This window comes from Esox lucius, chromosome 17 (assembly GCF_011004845.1).
Source record: "Esox lucius isolate fEsoLuc1 chromosome 17, fEsoLuc1.pri, whole genome shotgun sequence".
In the NCBI taxonomy this organism is placed as follows: Eukaryota; Metazoa; Chordata; class Actinopteri; order Esociformes; family Esocidae; genus Esox; species Esox lucius.
The window spans coordinates 4,185,183-4,204,434 of record NC_047585.1 but is presented as its reverse complement, the minus strand read 5'-3'; the positions used below and the strand labels follow the sequence as shown (position 1 = coordinate 4,204,434).

The window sequence follows — 19,252 nt, the reverse complement described above, 5'->3', positions numbered from 1 at the left end:
GAACTGCAATATAACTTGGGAATGTAATATCTCTTACACCATACAGAGACACACAAACGTTGTAACATAAGAGACAACAAAATAATATTGTCTCTTATGTATGCTGTAAATGTTGTCAATTAAGCAATAATGCAGAAAGGGGTGTGCTATATAGCCCAGGGATGTTCTTAAGTACAATACAACACAATCAGCATTAAGGATTTTGAACTACCCAGTATATAAATCCATTTAAACTCCAGATACATTCCAGTCATGTCTAGAAATTCATATAAAGCCCTGACAATTCTACATTTGTTTTGCAATTCCTCGATTTCAGTCAATTTCGGAACAGACAAAAAACGTTGTCTTGGAATGTCTTGGACTTGGAATGACCCAAAGATTATGTGTTAATAGCAAATAGTAGTCAGACAGCATTAGTCATTGTGAGGTGAAAGCAGCACTCCAACTGTCCCCTGGGTCAAACAACGCCCAAGCCTGCCTGCAGTAAATCACATCCTATCTATCAGAAGAGCCACTTCAGCTTCACCTATGACAGCTGTCAGTCATAGTGACGCAACCACTCCGATTGAAGATGTTCTATTCTAAATGTGAGTGTGGGGAGGAGTAGTGGCAGCATGTCCTTGTTGAGTTTCACAAGAAAGAAATCACCTCCTCCACACTACGAGTCCACACTTGGGAGTGCTCACATGCCACCGATGGGAAAGCTGTGAAAGGGTTGACAGAAACAACCCAATGATAAGAAAGAAACAAAGTGAGATAAGGTAAGATGGGTTTGAGGCAGTTAAGAACGGTTTTCAACTTGCAGAGTTGGATAATAATCAGCTTGTCACTCCTACGTGGGTAATCCGGGAGGTTGGAAAAGGGCTGCACATGCTTTTCATTTAAGTAACGCAACAAAACATGCTTGGGGCTCTTTGAGTCATATCTTTGTGTTTTCAGGAAATGACAGGTATCATTTTAATTGTCAATGTTCAAATCCTTCTTTGGAAAGTTGAAAACAAATGGTTAACTGCGGGTAAATTATAAAAAACTAATTTTATTTTAATTTGCATATTTAGGCACTTGGGAAGAAGGATCCAGTCCACCAGAAACCTGGAGCGGCACATTGCCTTGCAGTTACAGCATTTTTTGAATCCCCAAGCTGGAAAATCAGTTGATTTGTCCAAGAGCAAAAGCAACATTTCTCTAAATCATTCTGGATGAAACCATCTGCTAAAGGACTAAGACATAAAAGTTATGACCAAATTGCCCTGGATAAGACCATCTGCTAAATTAAACATTTGAAATAAAATAACACACATTGGATTCTCTGTAATTTGGCCATTCGTACAGACATAATAGCGTCAGGAAAACGGAAACGTCTGGGCAGGCAGGAGTTAAGAGTTTGCTCTACTTGGGGCTTGGGCTTCCTGCTCCTGGTGTAGAGGGAGCTGCTCAGAAGAATGTGTGCTTGGCTGCGTTCCAAGGATTTGCATAGAGCTGGCGGGAAACAGTCCCTCCCTTTGTCAGAACTGTACGGCATGCAGGAATTCTCGCCCAGCTGCTAGTTCCCCCCCAGTGCTAGCTTCTTATTGGCTGTGGCTTCGCGGGCTTTCTCTTCTGCCATAGACCCGGCGCAGTAAAGTACAAAAGGTCAGCAAGGCCACTGCCACGGGGCTTGATTGAAATATGACCCTCTCCAATCTTACGGTTGAAAACCCTCACAAGATAACACATGGGTAAAACGGTACTGCATGGGTAAATCAAAGAGGACAAGATTGTAATTCAACTAAAGAAAGGGAGCTCAATATTTAGTCCTTCAATAACCTAATGCTTTTTTTATGTCCATTGTAAACATTAACGCAGCACTACCTCAGTTGGCTCATTTCAAAAAATTTAAGCCTTGCCCTATTCAGCAGCCTTAAATGGTAAATCCGAAAACCTCTATATTCCTGCTGTATTTCAGTCTCCTGTTCCATAAAACAATGGTCACACAAAGAAAAAAAGCACAGACTCCTCCAGACCAACATTATGAGGGCATCTAGTGGCTAAGCAAAGGCATGACAACGAAACCACAGTATTTTATTAAAGACTCACTGTGTTTTGCCCACTCGTTTTAGACTCCCTACAGTTGAAGAAAACCCACATTTAAATGGGCACACAATGGACTGTTTCTGTGCAGGGGACATGCCAGACCTCATTCCCTTGGGTTGAGTGTTTTCAGCTCAGTTTCAGGAAGAAGCCTTTCACGTGGCTTGGAGCAACACAAGGTGGCCGGTTACCATGGGGAGAGTGGGTATAAAAAAAGCACAGAGCCGGCTTGGCGGGAAAGTGCTGTCACAGAGTGGTGCCTTTGTTGACTTTGTTTCTGGACTGGATGAGTTTTCATCTTGGTTCATCCATTCCACTGAACACAGAGCTATTTTATCTGGTTCAGGGGAAGTAGCACCCTTAATTTGATACCATAACTCACTTTTTGTACCCTTGGAGTGCCATAATGGTGCTTATGAAAAAAATAACGCCCCCGTTGTGTTTCACATGGTTAATAACTCTCAAAGTGGTTTGTCTTGTTTCATCTCTATGCTTACACAATCTTGGAGTGAAATTAATTGACTGACAAACAGTCCTTTGCCACACTGGATAAAGTCCAAGACAAAGAACCCACGTCAGCTCTCAAACAGTTAACTCCCTGTCAGTCAAACATACATAGGTCCGGGATCACATAAAAATAACGAAACATTTTACAAATGGGAAATCAGCATACACAAGAAAGAACGAACAGTGGGGCACTCAAAAGAAATGAGTCGAAAGATGTGTGCTTTGGACCCACTCCAACACAATTGAATACCGATAACAGTTGTAAGCACTTCCTTTAGGAACAGAGAGATTGAGTTTGAAGCCATATTATTCTCAATAGTAGTTGGGTCAAGCAGTTGCCCTTGAACTGTCAAAACTAGAGAACTTACAAAGACATTTCAATGGATAAAAAATTAAAAAAGTGAAAAACTCTCAGCGAAAATGAACAATCACTCAACACAGTCTGTGGCTACTTTTAAGACATTGACCAACCATGGTTGGTTATAAAGCCGCTGATGAATTCTACCACAATTTCCAGCTTACGTAACTGATCCAATCTAGAACACAGTCCTTATATCATTGATAATCATGGCTCACAGCGCATCCAGCTTTCAAGGATCCCTTCCATTGGACGGTTAGCTTGTGCATTGGTTTCATCAGATTTGAAGTTGCTAGTGACTGCACCATGACGAAGAGCAGGATGTCAAACAACACACATTTTTTTCACATAATGGTCCTTCTATGAAGCTCCTTCCATCCAAAATTCCCACCGAAGAATGAATATCAACTGTTCACAGTATCCAACTGCACACATTTATATCGAAGCCTCAGATGAACACACTTGATTGAGCCAGACAACTAATCTGAGATGAAACTAAAATATTTGCAGTTCGTGGTCCTCTTTAGACTAGAGTTGGGAAACACTGGTTTATAAGACAAAATAAGAGTCACAATGGATTCTAGCCAATTGAAACCAAGTAGTGGATCCCCTACCAAAAATTCCTGCACTCCCAAAAAATCTTTGTGATTGTGGTTACGGTAATTTGCCTGAGACAGTATGAGTGTCCCACAGGGCTCAGTACTTGGTCCCCTACTCTTCCTCATCTACATCATTCCCCTTGGTCAAATCCTGTCACTTCAACTTTAATTTCCTCTGCTATGCTGATGATACAAAATATATCTAGCAACCCACCTCTGCCCCATACTGAATCCTGCCTGACTGCAATAAAATCATGGTTGAAGGAAAACTCCCTCAAACTAAACAGTGACAAAACAACTCATACACATTGGAACCTAATCTGGCAATTTCACTCTCAGCATCGATGACACCGTTGTTTCTCCATCCCCCCTCACACGTAACCTTGGCGTCATTCTGAACTCTACGCTCTCCTTTGATCAGCACATTAAACAGACTGTATAATTCTTCCACCTCTGCAACATTACCAAACTCAGACCTTCCCTCTCCTGTCCTGCTGCTGAAACCCTAATACATGTGTTCATAACCTCCCGTTTTCACTACAGCAACTCCCTACTCACTGGCATCAAATCTACATCCCTCCGAAGCTCCAAATGGTTCAAAACTCTGCAGCCAGACTACTCACTCACACCAAGTCCCGGCAGCATATCACCCCTATCCTCTGTGAATTATGATGGCTTCCTATCCTAACGCATTGACTACAAGATCCTCCTACTGAAATATAAAGTCCTAAACAATATCGTCCCTACCTACCTCTCTAACTTCTTCCATATCAACCCACACACTCCGTTCGGGTACTGCGGGCTACCGCATAATGCCCAAGTCCAAGCTCAAAGGCTTTGGTGACAGGGCATTCTCAAGGGTTGCTCCTAGGCTCTGAAACACTCTCTTCAAAATAATCCATGACTCTGAGACTATCCCCATTTTCCAGCAATGCCTCAAGACTCACTTGTTCAAAATTGCTCATGGTATTTTGTTTGTTTCTGTTCCATGTTGATTTTGTAAAGTGTCTTTGAAAAGCGCTATACACTGCAAATATAATGCATTATTATTAGTATTACTACTACTAAGACAAGGCAATATACCTTTTTAAAGAACTGTGTTTTTGGCAGAGCTTGGCCATTTGATCATGTGACGTTGTTTCCCCTTTAAATTCTGCTGAGTACCTTCTGAACTACATGTTGACTTTACAATCCAGTCGCAATAATAAAAACAATCTGACTGTACAGTACACATAAAACACCTACCAAAAGAAGTGGGTGTGTCATAGAACAGCAGTACTCAAACCGCGACTCGGGGAACGGCAGATAATTCGCATTTTTGTTGTCTTCCTAAACTAGCTCATCTGATTCACCTAAACAAGGGAGTGATATTTAGTTCAGACGTTGAAACAGTTGAGCTAGCTCAGGAAAACTTCAAAAACATGGAAAGGCATGAAAATTACCATTTAAACTCACATGATCATCCATCTGACATCTCCTACCAGCTAACAAAAGTGACAACTGACTCTACTGCATTGAAACAGAAAAAACAATGCACCCCCCCTCCCCCAAAAATGACCTGTGGAACACCTGAACATTTTTAGGTATTCGGATTGTCTTAAACAGGATGAGATTGCATTCAAACAAGGCAATATCACTTGAGAACAGAAAAAGAACATGTTTTTGGCAGAGCGTGGCTGTTTGAAAGGGATGATCATGTGACTGTTGTTCCCTTTTCAATTCACATGAAACAGTTCTACACTTCAGTCTTCCAGCTGGTTGGGTGATTCCCACATCACTACAGACGACCAAAGGTCAAAGAGGGTGTGCTTATGTTCATTCTGATCCAGAAACCCAAGTACACATATTGCAAAATTGTTGTACAAGTATATAGGTATGAAATGGAAATGTTTTTTCAGCATATCCCAACTCCCCCTTAGAGTGACCTTTAACCTCCCCGAGGGCTGGTTGCAGTGATGAAGACGGTAAATACAGATGAAGTCAGATGGTCCACTCACATGTGTACTGCAAAGCAGGAAATTATGTCTCAACTGTCTGGTCATTTGATAGTCTGTCAAGGTAAAATAGCCTTCTGGAAAAAGTTTCAATTATTATATTTTTTCAGAAAGAAGTCAATTCATTCAAAATCTGTCTCCTTAAAAAGTTACAACAAAGGCTTTAAGGTGGAAATACCAGAGGCTCCGACAACTCCATTATGTTCAGCTGGGATGGAAATGATAAAATCCTTGCCCTCAGATTACACCTTTATATTAGTCCTCGCCCTGCTAGTAACCTATACAGCATCATCCCTTTGTCCTGCGTTTTGATATGTCAACCTGCTCTTCTGTATATTTAGATTGTTTCAAATATCACAAACTCCAAATACATCTTAGGAAAAGGGGATAAGTGATTTTTCAGTCACTGTGGTGTTATTCTCTGGAGGTCACTGCAGATTGTGTGATACTGCCTTGGGGGAGCATATTCCACTGCCTAGACAAGTTGGTCAGCCTGCTCCAACCCGTAAAAACATGAAGCTGTGTTTAATGAATGTACACCCATTCAGAAAGAACAAAAAGGGAAGAATGGCCAGTTTCACATATGGTATCATTTCCACTGATGCTATAAAAAAAAAACTTGATTGTGTTATGGGAAGCTTACAGAACGTCAAATGACTTACTCAGCTACTGTTGGGATATCTGAGACATGAGCCACAATAAACGAACAGATGCACTGGCCCCAAGACACTAAATATGCTGCCAATACAACACATGACCAATGACACACCCACTAATTTTAACAAAGCATAATACTGGCAAAAAAAAGGCAAAGTCTATTGAGTGATGCTCGGAAACCGCTGAATCACGGGTCAAAAAAAACTAAAACAAAAAGAACTAGTGTTGTTGGAGTTACACAAATAATGGGAGAAAAAAAGGGGGGAAATAAATAAGAAAAAAATAATGTTGTGTTTCCGGGGATCTGGAGGAAAGTTCAGAGTCTGTAGCTCTCCCTGCGTGCCTGTGGTTAATGGAGAGGAAGATTACAGTGCGGTGCAGTATAAACTAGGGGTGACTGAGTTGACTCACTCAGGAGCTGATATACACAGACCCACATCAAGGGGATGACCACACACTGAGTCACCTTTTAAAGCAGCTCCAGGAGAAGCAGGCAGCAAGACCACTTAACCCACACATACACTGCAGGGAAATAGGGGAATAAGCCTGCTGAGCTATATGGACACAAAATGGACATCCGAGTTGTGATGAGAGACAGGGAACGATACGCACAAACTTCGCTCAGATTTGACTGATACTCTCTAACTGAAGAATACCATTTCCAGAAACTGTGTTCATTGGTTGGGCTGAGCCATTTTCCCAGTCGAGAATAAGCTCTAAATCCCTTTTCAGTCAGAGGATGTCTGATAAACTGGCCAACTGGAGTACAGTAGGTACCAGAAGCACCTAACATAGGATGATATTTTGTAATCCTTATAATGGCGGATGATAGAGTAGCGGTTCAAGAAATAAGACTTGACAGGTAGCAGGATGGAATCTTTGATTGTGGTATGCTAATCTGATCTAGATCTGTGATAGGATGGGAGCAACAACCACAACCTTGAGCAAGTCCATTTGCAGAACTGTGCTTCCGTAAGCCAAGGTTGGCCTATATTGCCCTCCAGTGGCCCAGAGTAAAAGCAGTGATGAGTCATGCGGCAGTGCAGGAGTCATGCAATCCTGCCCTACATGAGATCACCCAACACTTATCACCTTTCGAGTCAACGTGCAGCTATGTCGGCTTAGTCATGATGCATTGGCTTTTATTAAACTGTCTGTGTGTCAGGGAGAGAGAGAGTGTAAAATGGAGATAGTGGTGTATCAATATGGGTGACGGAAGGATGAGTCGTCTCGTTGAAGTATCAATGGCCACCCAAGACATTTAACTGGACAACAGTGCTAGTGTAAACATACAACGGTATTAAAGACCAAACAAATATGGCTTTTGAATTTTGGGATCAAGAAAAACAAGACAAGGAGCAATGTATTTTTCAATGTATTTGTATTTTTAAAATCCACTTTCATTTAAGGCTTCAGCTTCACTACACAGACGCATCTGGGACACTTAGCACATTGAACGCTTTTACAAGGAGATCAACTCCCTTTACAGAACACAAGATCAACAGGTGGAGGGTCGGTCATCTAGAGGTCTGCGTGGATGGCCAAGAGGAGAGCGTGAGCGTCTAGTAGATCTTCTCGAAAGTTTCTCCGTTTTTAACAGCACCTCACACATCGCCGGTGACTGGACTGGATAGAATACAACTGCAGTGCCAAATGGCAGCCTGCACATTATACGTAATAGAACCTCCATTTAGGTGAATGGAACTGCAGCTGTGATTGAGAGGACTGCAAGTGGAAGCTGGGCACAAAAATATCAATCAAAACTTAAAAACATCATAAAAATTTATTTCAACTCCCGTAATCAATACAAATGAATTTGCAGCATTACTTTTACCCATATTGAAAGAACCAACAAAAAAAAGGATCCTCTGCACTTCTCTCAGTAGAACACACATCTTTTTGAATAACATACAATTAACCCAACAGAAAGAGGGAATGCAGCTCAGCTAGACCAGTAATTTGACTATCCCAGACCCCGCTCATTCTATCTAGGGCCTTACCGCTACATACTTAGAGGTTAGGGAGATGGGCGCACTGTGCTGTAATTACCATTTGGAGCTTGAACTTAAAGCGCGGGCTCAAAAGCAGCTTAATATTACCTAAAACCTGATTGAGACAGGGGTGGCGTTGTTGTATTCCCCGTCCTGACACAAAGACCTAGACTGCGGATGCCACTGAAGTTCCTCTGGCCCTCGAAGAGGCCAGGGAAGAGGTGGGAGAACGCACAATGGCTAAACTGGCCAACGCGGTCATTCGATGCGCTCCGAGACAGGTGCGAGGCAAGCGAGCGGTGTCAGGTAATTCAGCCCCCTACACAAACCTGGAGGTTCAAAAGAAAAAAGGGTGGGATGGAAGGAATGTGAGACGGAGAAGAGAATATCCCAGGCCAGCTGGGTGTGGAGTAGCCTTTAATGTCGGCAGAATGATTTGCACTTAGCGGAGGAGTCGCTATTATGCGACATCTCCTCAGGTTTCTCCTCAATCTTTATGCTAAGGGAAGAATATGTTCAAAGAGGAGTATGCTAAAGCTATGTTTAATGGCTAGAAAGCTCAAAGGTCCCATCCCCCTACATGCTGTGAAGGAGTTCAGTGAAGATCACAACGGTAAACACCTTCTAATTGTTATTTTCTTCAGAAGCTTGTTGCCTCCACTGCACAGAAGTTGAAGTGTGCGCTTGATGAAGAGAAAAGGTTGCTGGCTAAATAAATAGCAAAGCCAGCTTGAAGAATTAAAAGCCACTGTAAACCTATAGAGTACAAAAAGAGCAATCGAGCGAGACAAGAAAAGCATGGATTCTTCAGTATGTCTGATTCTTCAATCTCTGTCTGCAAGTGTCAGTCTTCCATTTACATCAGGGTTTGATACAAGAGCTCAGTCTGTGTCTGCTCAGACTGATCCATGTACCGGCAAAACAGGAAGCACCTCTTTGCTTCGACCTGGCGCTTGTTCTTTTTACAAAAATAAGATGACAAAAAGGATGCCAGTGCTATTTTGTCAACAAATACAACAAAAAAGAAATACAATAAAGTTTTCTGCATATCAAGCTAATATATACAAATATGTGGATTTTTATTGATTCCAACCAAATAGCTTTGATACATCTAAGTAAGCAAGGCCATTTCTCAAGAACAATATATAAACATTGGACTTACCATCTATAACCTCAAATGGTTTTATATAGCCAACACATATCCTCATACGTATAAACATCTTAAATTACAGAGCGATAGAGGCCACATTCACCAATAAGTCCTTCAGAGGAAGATTATAACAATCAGTTTAAAACACAGTGCTGCTGGACAGTTAATGAGGGAGGCCTTTGACATGAAACGAAATGTCCAAAGGCAACATCCTTTTATTTTTCAGGATTAATGTAACACCCATTCCCCAAAACAGGGCCTAAAGAAAAGGAAGAAAACAAAACAATGACACCCTACATTTGTAGGTGCAGTATCATTGGTCCAAAACAACATGTCCGCCGCGTGATGGGTGGCGGCTCATTTCAGATGATTCGGCGGGGGGATGAAGGGGGCTGAGCGGTCGTTGGTCAGGGTCCGACGCAGTTTCACCCCCCGGATCATGGTGAGCATTTGACCGCTACCACCTGAGGGTTCCTCCCGCTCCTCCTGGTGGTCGGCAGCCAGGTGCTCAGGGGCTGGGCCCTGCCCTCTCTCCACCAGCTGGTTGGCAGTGCCAGACATTGCATTGTGCTGTTGTGGGAGATTAGGCTGCTGCTGTTGCATTTGATGTTGGGTATTCAGCTGCTGGTACTGCGACTGGATATTCGGTTGTTGGTACTGCTGCTGATGCAGGTACTGTTGTTGTTGAACTGCAAGCTGGATCTGTTGTTGTGTCTGGGGCTGACTGACCTGTTGTTGTTGTGTCTGGGGCTGACTGACCTGTTGTTGTTGTGTCTGGGGCTGCTGCATCTGTTGTTGTTGTGTCTGGGGCTGCTGCATCTGTTGTTGTGTCTGGAACAACTGCTGCTGGTACTGTTTCTGCTGTTGCTGGTGAAGGGCATACTGCTGCTGTTTGCTCATCTGGTACAGCTGCTCAGAGCTGCCCACGGGCACGGGCGCATGGCCCGGGAACAGTGAGTAGTAGGGCGATGTGGACTTGTGTGTGGGCATGGCACTCAGGCTCTGGGTGGAGGTGCACAGGCTGTGTTTGGTGTGGACCAGCCCGAGGTCCACCATCCTGCCCATTCCGACACCGCCCCCCGGTGGCCCCATGTTCTCATCGCTCCCGCAGTTCTCCCGTGCGCCGCCATTGGCACCCCCACCTGCGGCTTTCAGGGGCACCTGGGGGGTGCAGATGGGGATGGGCACCCCGCCACTGATGGTACCGCGGCGGTAGGCGGGCTTGGAGGAGGGCTTGCGGCGAATGGTGGCTGTGTGCGAAGGGCGAGGGCAGAGCTCGGGTTCGGCAACAAGGCTCACGGTGGAGGCAGGGCGCCTGCTCTGGAACATCCTGCGGCACTGCTGGCTGAGGTCGCTGTTGCGGGGAATGGTGGAGGACTTGTCAAAGTTGGGCGGGACATGGTGTGCCTCCTCACCCCCGTGCAGAGAGATGTAGTCGTAGTCTGGAGGAAGGACAAATAGGTAGAAAGGGATGGATGGAGGGAAGGATGGTCAGATAAAGGATGGGTGTAGGAGGAGAGACGACGGTGAGGCTGGAGTAAGTGAGTAGAGGAACACAACATTGCCCTAAATGTAAACGTAAAAGAAACAACATGGTAGGAAAGCAGAAGTGTTTGTCTGGGATGGAAAATCTGACATGACCCATTTGGTTAAAAACCAACAGCAAGAGCCACCCGTGGCACAAACCTATCCATACCACATACCATACTCTACAACAAAGTTCGAATTTCTGATGGGAATTTCATGGGAAGACAGAGTGAAAAGCAATAACCAAGATTTTCGGCAAATCATAACCAAATTGCATTCTATTCTCTACATACTACTTTTGCCCAGGTCTATTTTATTCCAGGGATCTGGTCAAAAGTACATTATAAAGGAAATAGGGAGACATGTTTCACACAAATTATCTCAATGGTGAATCACTAGGCAGTTTGTGACAGGCAGTAAAATAAAAGATACCTAGCAAAAATAGTAATCACTGATAAGAAACTAATTTATGTATGCATGCATGATGGGAGAGTCAACAGATAGCGGTGATTTAACATCAGTTGAGGATGGTCAACACAAAATCACAAGATGACCTGGCAGTTGCGGTAACACAATAGATGAAGATTCTGGGTACATCCAGTCCTTGCATCCAACCCGATCAATTTTAGAGCATCCGCTCTCGTAATTGTCGTCTTCCTCAGGCAGGTCACACACACACACACACCTTACTGGCAAGGCCATTGATGTCATGAGAATTCAAACAGTACAGATGTCACACTAAATGACAGTGGATGGTCACTTTATTCCACGTAACGAGAGGGGGTGGTTGACACAGTAAATTAAACCTACCATAAGGAGGGGGTTCTTTCTTTACAGCTGAAAAAGAATGTAGAATTACGTTGAACGTGTATCCGAAAAGAAAGGGAAAAATACGACTTAGCAAATCTCTTATCAAATGCCTCATGAGATGCTGAATGGACGGGATGCTTTACAAAGTGAAGGTAAAGCAACACAATTCTTTGAGAGGGATCACACTGCAGTAATACAACATTCTGGAATTGCAGGCATAGTTCCTGATATTCAATGTAGGTTTTTGTACAGGCTTTGGATAGGACACGGGGTGGTATGGAGAGGGAGAGATGAAATGCAGACTCTGTTTTAAGGTGGCACTTGATGGTACCACAGGCTGCCTGCACAGGCTGGTGCCACTTTAACATTAACGAATCAGACAGAAGAGAAGAATGTTGGGGCTGTGAAACGACAGACTTGGAGACAAACAGATGACGCAGAGAAAACAGACTCAAGAACTATTCAGTCAGGGGCAAAATCTCTACCAAAACATTACCCAAAGTAATGGTATAAATTACATAATACAAATACTTCACTGAATCTTTAAATTATTATTATATCTGATACAGTTGCTCTAATAATTGGTTTAATTGAGTTAATTACTTTTCTCTCAAAAAGACTGGTGTCAAAATTGCCATTCAATTTTTAATAGCTTCCAATAGGATTATGGCACGCAACCTCATATTTTAAGACCAGGGAACAAATTTGGAGGGATCTTAGACCATTGCTTTATAGAGCCCCATTCCACTTTCTTAATCTCATAATTCTGGGTTTATGGACAGTACCTCTTCAATCGAAACCAGGTTGTTACATCCACAAACTAATTTGCTTAATTAATTGTCTGGATCAATTGACAGTATCTTCTCTTGGACATGTTCTACTGTATCCCTGTTGGTATAAACAGAGATCCTTTTGGTCCCAGTGGTCAGAGGGGAGTGTTGTATGGAGAGGACTGAACTAACCGTGGGAGGGGATAGTGTCCTCAGAGCAGGAGGGTGTTGTGGTCTGGGTGCTGTAGCCACTGGAGCAGTGGAGGGAGTCGTGGCTGGTGCGGGGTGCCTCTGAAATGAGCCCCCCACCCAGGGTCAAGGCCAGCTGTTCCCGGGCACTTTGGGGCTGTGAGATAAGGCATAGGGAAAGTGAATTAACAGAAAGTGTTGGGGTAGGATGGAGAGGGCGGAGGTAAGGAGTCAGAGGGGAGTAAAGGGAAGAAGAGAGAGAGTACGGTTAAATATATCTACAATTTGCCCAAGTTCCTAAACTGATTGAATGAATGCTACTCTCTCACTCAGGCAGAGTAGGGTCAAGCTGGCGTGAGCACAGTGTCTTATATTGCTCTCCCCCCACTACTTGCGGTTTGATATAATTTAGTGAAAAAAACTATTATTTACATGGAAAAACAAATGTTCTGTCACCGCTAAAACCGAACATTGGGGAACCTCACTTGATTGTGGTACATACCATGTACAATACCCGCCAGAATGTTGGACACACCAACCCAATGAAGGGTATTTCTTTAAAATAAACAGCCTTCAAAGAGATATTTAACATTGTAGAATAATAATGAAGACATCAAAGCTAGGAAATAACATGGAATCATGTAGCAAGCAAAAACGTATTAAACAGTTCAAAATACATTTCAAATTGTAGATTATTCAAAGCAGCCATCCTTTGCCTTGATGACTAAGATGCAATCGCTCAACAAGCTTAATGTGATAGTCACCTGGAATGCATTTTAATGACCAGTTGTGTCTTGTTTAATGTAGGGATGGGCATGGTCAAATATTCGAATACCCGAAATGTATTTAGTATTCAATTAACCCCAATTTTTTTACGTATGTATTTTTTGGTTTGAAATAAATAGACTTGAATGCAATTTTTCTAAATATTAAAAAAAATATTACATATATACCATGACATTTTAAAAAAGTATACCGTTTTAAGTAGTTTTCATAACATGCGCTCATTCACACGTGTTTGTTGTTTACGGTCCTCAATCAAAGCGGTAGTAGAGTGGTCGGGCCCATTCGGTCAGAATGACACAATATATCATTCTTAGCCTACTGTTAGCAAGTGGATGAAAACTAATTTAAGGGAAGATGGAAGATATTTACTGAAGTAATGTTACCTGCGGAAAAAATATTTGACCAAAAAACGCTACGTAAAGTTCAGCTGTGGATTCGAAAGGCGGTTGAGACTGCAGAAAACGGTGCGTTAAGCAAATAGCATATAGCTGGCTAGCTTAGCTAACTAGCTTCTCGAGACTTAAATACAGTAATGTCTTCTAGTTCTGTAGTTTTGCGTGTCAACCACACGGCTTACTCTAACACTCCCTCGCTTTTTTGTGAACATGAGAACAACACCCAGTCATTTGCGCGTTGTTTGGTAGCGCTCGTGTGGTTATCTGTCGTTTTTAAAAACATGTATTTCGTTTAACCCAATACTATTCCAATGACACATGCTATTCGGATAGTAAAATATGATCCAATGCACACCCCTAGTTTTAAGTTGACTTGTGGAATGTATTTGAATGCGTTAAGGTGTGCATTAGGAGGGTAACAAGGTAGGGTGGGTATTCAGTCCATATGTCTGTGCTATAGTGGTCCATATTATGGCAAGAACAACTCAAATACGATCAGAGAAAAAACAATCCATCATTACTCTAAAATGTCAAGAACTGTTTCTTTAAGTGCAGTGGCAAAAACCATCAAGTGGTATGATGGAATTGGCTCTCATGAGGACCTCCACGGGAAAGGAGAATTTAAAGATGAGCAAACTATATGGCTTTTCCTATCATAAATTAAAGAATTTTGTTTTTGGTGCAAGTTTGGTCAAGCGTGAATAGATTTCAACCTTCTTTGTTTCCCCTAATGTACCGTTGTGCTCAAGTTTGCATATCCTGGGAGAAATTGTGAAATTCTGGCATTGATTGTGAAAATATGACTGATCATGCAAAAAAACTGTCTTTTATTTAAGTATAGTGATCATATGAAGCCATTACCTATCACATAGTTGTTTGGCTCCTTTTTAAATCATAATGATAACAGAAATCACCCAAATGGCTCTGATCAAAGGTTTACATACCCTTGAATGTTTAGCCTTGTTACAGACACACAAGATGAAAATGTCCCACACCTGTGGCTTTTCAAATTGCAATTAGTGTCAGTGTATAAATGGTCAATGGGTTTGTTAGCGCTCATGTGGATGCACTGAGCAGGCTAGATACTGAGCCATGGGGAGCAGAAAAAAAAATACTGTCAAAAGATCTGCATAACAAGGTAATGGAACTTTATAAAGATGGAAAAGGATATAAAAAGATATCCAAAGCCTTGCAAATGCCAGTCAGTACTGTTCAATTACTTATTAAGAAGTGGAATATTCAGGGATCTCTTGATACCAAGTCAAGGTCAGGTAGACCAAGAAAGACTGCAGCCAAAACTGCCAGAAGAATTGTTCAGGATACAAAGAAAAACCCACAGGTAACCTCTGGAGAAATACAGGCTGCTCTGGAAAAAGATGGTGTGGTTGTTTCAAGGAGCACAATACGACGATACTTGAACAAAAATGACCTGCATGGTCGAGTTGCCAGAAACAAACCTTTACTGCACCAATGCCACAAAAAAGCCCAGTTACAATGTGCCCGACAACACCTTGACATGCCTCACAGCTTCTGGCACATTGCAATTTTAAGTGACAAGACCAAAATAGAGCTTTATGGTCAAAACCATAAGCGCCATGTTTGGAGAGGGGTCAACGAGGCCCCTCTCCAAACAGAATACAATCCCCACGGTGAAGCATGGTGGTGGCTCACTGATGTTTTTGGGGGGGGGGGGGGGGGCTCTAAAAGCAAGGGGAATCTTGTGAAAATGTATGGCAAGATTAATGCAGCATGTAATCAGAAAATACTGGCAGACAATTTGCATTCTTCTGCATGAAAGCTGCGCATGGGACGCTCTTGGACCTTCCAGCATGACAATGACCCTAAACATAAGGCCAAGTTGACCCTCCAGTGGTTACAGCAGAAAAAAGTGATGTTCTGGAGTGGCCATCACAGACTCCTGACCTTAATACCATCGAGCCACTCTGGGGAGATCTCATATGTGAGATTCATGCAAGACGACCAAAGACTTTGCATGAGATGGAGGCATTTTACCAAGTCAAATGGGCAGCTATACCACCTGCAAGAATTCGGGGCCTCATAGACAACTGATACAAAAGGGGGGCAATACACAGTATTAAGAACTAAGGGTATGAAGACTTTTGAACAGGGGTCAGATTTTCTTTGTTGCCATGTTTTGTTTTATGATTGTGCCATTCTGTTAGGACCTATTGTTGAATGTGAATCCCATGATAAATAAATGACGTGTTTTGCCTGCTCACTCATGTTTTCTTTAGAAATGGTACATACATTACCAACTCTCCAAAGGTATGCAAACGCTTGAGCACAACTATACATCCACCTGTACACGTGTAGTGCCCTAAAGCCCTGTAGTTTGCCTTTCACAAATTGTAAATTTTCTCCCAACGAAAACGGCCTTGTTGGGACGAGGCATAAGCTACACAGTAACATTACTGATTTACTAATCCCTAGCACATTGCCTGTATGTTAATACTTCCTTGAGGAAATTATTTTGACATTATAATTGAACACAAATTATTAATAGATCACAAACCAACTGGTTTGTCAAGGACTTTAAAACAGTGGAACAAACTGTACTAGTTAATTATTCATTTTCATTTTAATCATGAACAAGCATATCAAAGTACAAACTGATAAGCATTGTGTTGGAGGTGCTCTGTTTGTGCAAGGGTGTGTGCGTCCGTTCTACCTTTCCGGATGTGGACATTGCGCGGGCCCTCTCGCCGTGCTGTGTGTAAGCGTTATGCGGAGGGGGCATGGCTGTGCCATTCTCTGTGCCCGGCCCAGCCATGCCCAACCAGGATGAAGGCTGACAGGTCCCACTCAGGTCCTGAAATAAAAAGACCACCATCACATTGTGCAACTCCCAACCCACCGATATTTCATTAAACAGACATTCTACAACAAGATTATAATGATATGATCCATTTTACACACACAAAGACAATTATAGGTTTGGTTATCACAGATGGACAATCAGATACAGATTTGTGGGAAGTAGTATATGCAGTATGTTTTTTTTACACTATTGACAACCTAATTTAACAAATGATACAAAGCTTATACTTTGCAATCATATGTTCATCAAAAATCCACAGAAATGCAATTTCATACACTGGACACTTCCTCCAGCTCTTCCGGGGGGACACCAAGGCGTTCCCAGGCCAGCCGGGAGACATAGTCCCTCCAGCGTGTCCTAGGTCTTCCCCGGGGTCTCCTCCCGGTGGGACGGGACCGGAACACCTTCCCAGGAAGGCATTCCGGAGGCATCCGAAACAGATGCCTAAGCCACCTCAGCTGACCCCTCTCGATGTGGAGGAGCAGCGGCTCTACTCTGAGCTCCTCCCGGGTGACCGAGCTTCTCACCCTATCTCTAAGGGATCGCCCAGCCACCCTGCGGAGAAAGCTCATTTCGGCCGCCTGTATCCGTGATCTTGACCCAAAGCTCATGACCATAGGTGAGAGTAGGAACGTAGATTGACCGGTAAATTTCTTCACCACGACAGACCAATACATCGACTGCATTACTGCAGAAGCTGCACCGATCAGTCTGTCAATCTCCCGTTCCATCCTTCCCTCACTCGTGAACAAGACGCCTAGATACTTAAACTCCTCCACTTGAGGCAGGCACTCTCCACCAACCTGAAGTGGGCAAGCCACCATTTTCCGATTGAGGACCATGGCCTCGGATTTGGAGGTACTGATTCTCATCCCCACTGCTTCACACTCGGCTGCAAACCGTCCCAGTGCATGCTGAAGGTCTTGGTTTGAAGGGGCCAACACGACAACATCATCCGCAAAGTGCAGAGACAAAATCATGTGGTCCCCAAACCTGACACCCTCCGGCCCCTGGCTGCGCCTAGAAATTCTGTCCATAAGAATTACGAACAGAACCGGCGAAAAAGGGCAGCCCTGCCGGAGTCCAACATGCACTGGGAACACAGGGACCTGACAGCCCTTAGCAAAGGACCCAGGACCCCATATTCCCGAAGGACACAGTCGAATGCCTTCTCCAAATCCACAAAACACTTGTGGATTGGTTGGGCAAACTCCCATGAACCCTCCAACACCCCGTAGAGGGTATAGAGCTGGTCCAGTGTTCCACTGGATATTGTGTGTATCAGAAAAACCTGCCTTACCACTAGAAGGAGTTTTAGAAATTTCAGCCAACAACAGTTCTAACAAGAACTTCAAAGTGAACCTCAATTTCTGCTATCCCAAAGGTTGAGTTAGCACTAGATTATTTACTTTTGTATTTCTATGTTGTTTTGCATCCATTGTTCAGTTGACATGGCCTATAGATCCCTTGATGTTACAATGGGGATCATAGACTGTTTATGGGTTGGTTCTGAGTTTATCCTATGTAGATTGCCATGTGAATTTTGTCCTATGTAGAATTTGGTCAGAATTTTCCATTTGTAGATCTGTCTGACTGTGGAATGATACAATTCAAATGACTAGGAAATGGCTTTTAACCATTCTCTGACATCAATGATATTTCTTTTGAGGGCTTGGGATAGGTCTTTTGATCTTGGTACGTGTTATCACACCCATATGTTTAAGACGAAACCAGACCAAGTTTCTAGTCTATATGGAATGCTGATCCCTACAAAGTTAGCCTACTCTTTCATTACTTTCTAATCATTTGCACTGATTACATTTTTGTTGCCATTTCATGTAATGGCAAAGGTAGGATGTACTAACATATGCCACAAAAGGAAATTGCATTTCTGTGTATCGTAATTGCATAAATGGTTTCAAATGTTACAGAGAAGGAAAGCAGCCATAACAACAAATCATAGATAAGAATGGTTATAATACTCCGATAAGACTGAGCAAGGCAGGCCAGAAAAAACAAACACTGAGCGAACAGGATGTGGATTAGGATGGGTACAAGGAACGACAGCAAGCCAGGAGGTTAGAGAGGCAAGTAATAAAGTATAGCACAGGTATACACACAATAGAGCTCTACTATGTATAGAGCGCTACTGCTTCACATTAAGATCTCGACCAAATAAATGAAATAAAAATAAATAAATTGTCTGAAATTATCATTATATTGCTTAAATTAGTCTTCATAATAAAAATTGTGTTTATGACAGAGTACAAAGGTTATTTTATTACTCCAATTTTATCACAAGCAATTGTGTCAACGGCCCTGGTCTCAACCCAACAACTCCAAGAGGATTTGGGAGAGTTCAACATCATGGCAAGCCCTCCCCCTAGGCATCTGCACCAAGCCATTCAGCTTATTTCCCATTAGAAAGTCAAGTGAATCAATGCATGAAGGCACGCTCATTCACCTGACAACCTGATGACTCAGTAGGTGCCATCGAGGTACCTGAGGGAGTTGCTACAGTGCAGTAAGAAAGGGATCTTCCTGTTGACAATACCTCCGCCTCCCCAGGTGATGCTGGCTACTTTTTATCCCCCATTGGACCTCTGAGCC

The 19,252-nt window shown here is 42.9% G+C and overlaps 1 protein-coding gene and 1 long non-coding RNA gene across 5 annotated transcripts in view; one reads left to right on the top strand and one right to left on the bottom strand.

Moving 5' to 3' along the window:
- Positions 1–569: 569 nt before the first annotated feature.
- On the top strand, positions 570–1,296 carry LOC109616799. Its single transcript, XR_002198057.1, has 2 exons — positions 570–761; positions 1,059–1,296. It is a non-coding gene; the product is annotated as an uncharacterized LOC109616799 (long non-coding RNA).
- A 6,653-nt stretch (positions 1,297–7,949) lies between these two features.
- Positions 7,950–19,252, bottom strand: part of mtss1 (MTSS I-BAR domain containing 1) — a 104,716-nt gene continuing 93,413 nt past the window's right edge. For 3 of the 4 annotated variants that reach the window (XM_010903508.4, XM_010903511.4, XM_010903510.4), the window contains 4 exons: positions 16,493–16,633; positions 12,626–12,779; positions 11,664–11,690; positions 7,950–10,768 (listed from right to left, as the gene is read on the bottom strand). In XM_010903508.4, coding sequence (XP_010901810.2) covers positions 9,684–10,768; positions 11,664–11,690; positions 12,626–12,779; positions 16,493–16,633 — 1,407 coding nt within the window. In that variant the 3' untranslated portion in view covers positions 7,950–9,683. The remainder of the gene's footprint in view (positions 10,769–11,663; positions 11,691–12,625; positions 12,780–16,492; positions 16,634–19,252) is intronic. The other variant, XM_010903509.4, reaches the window with a different exon arrangement.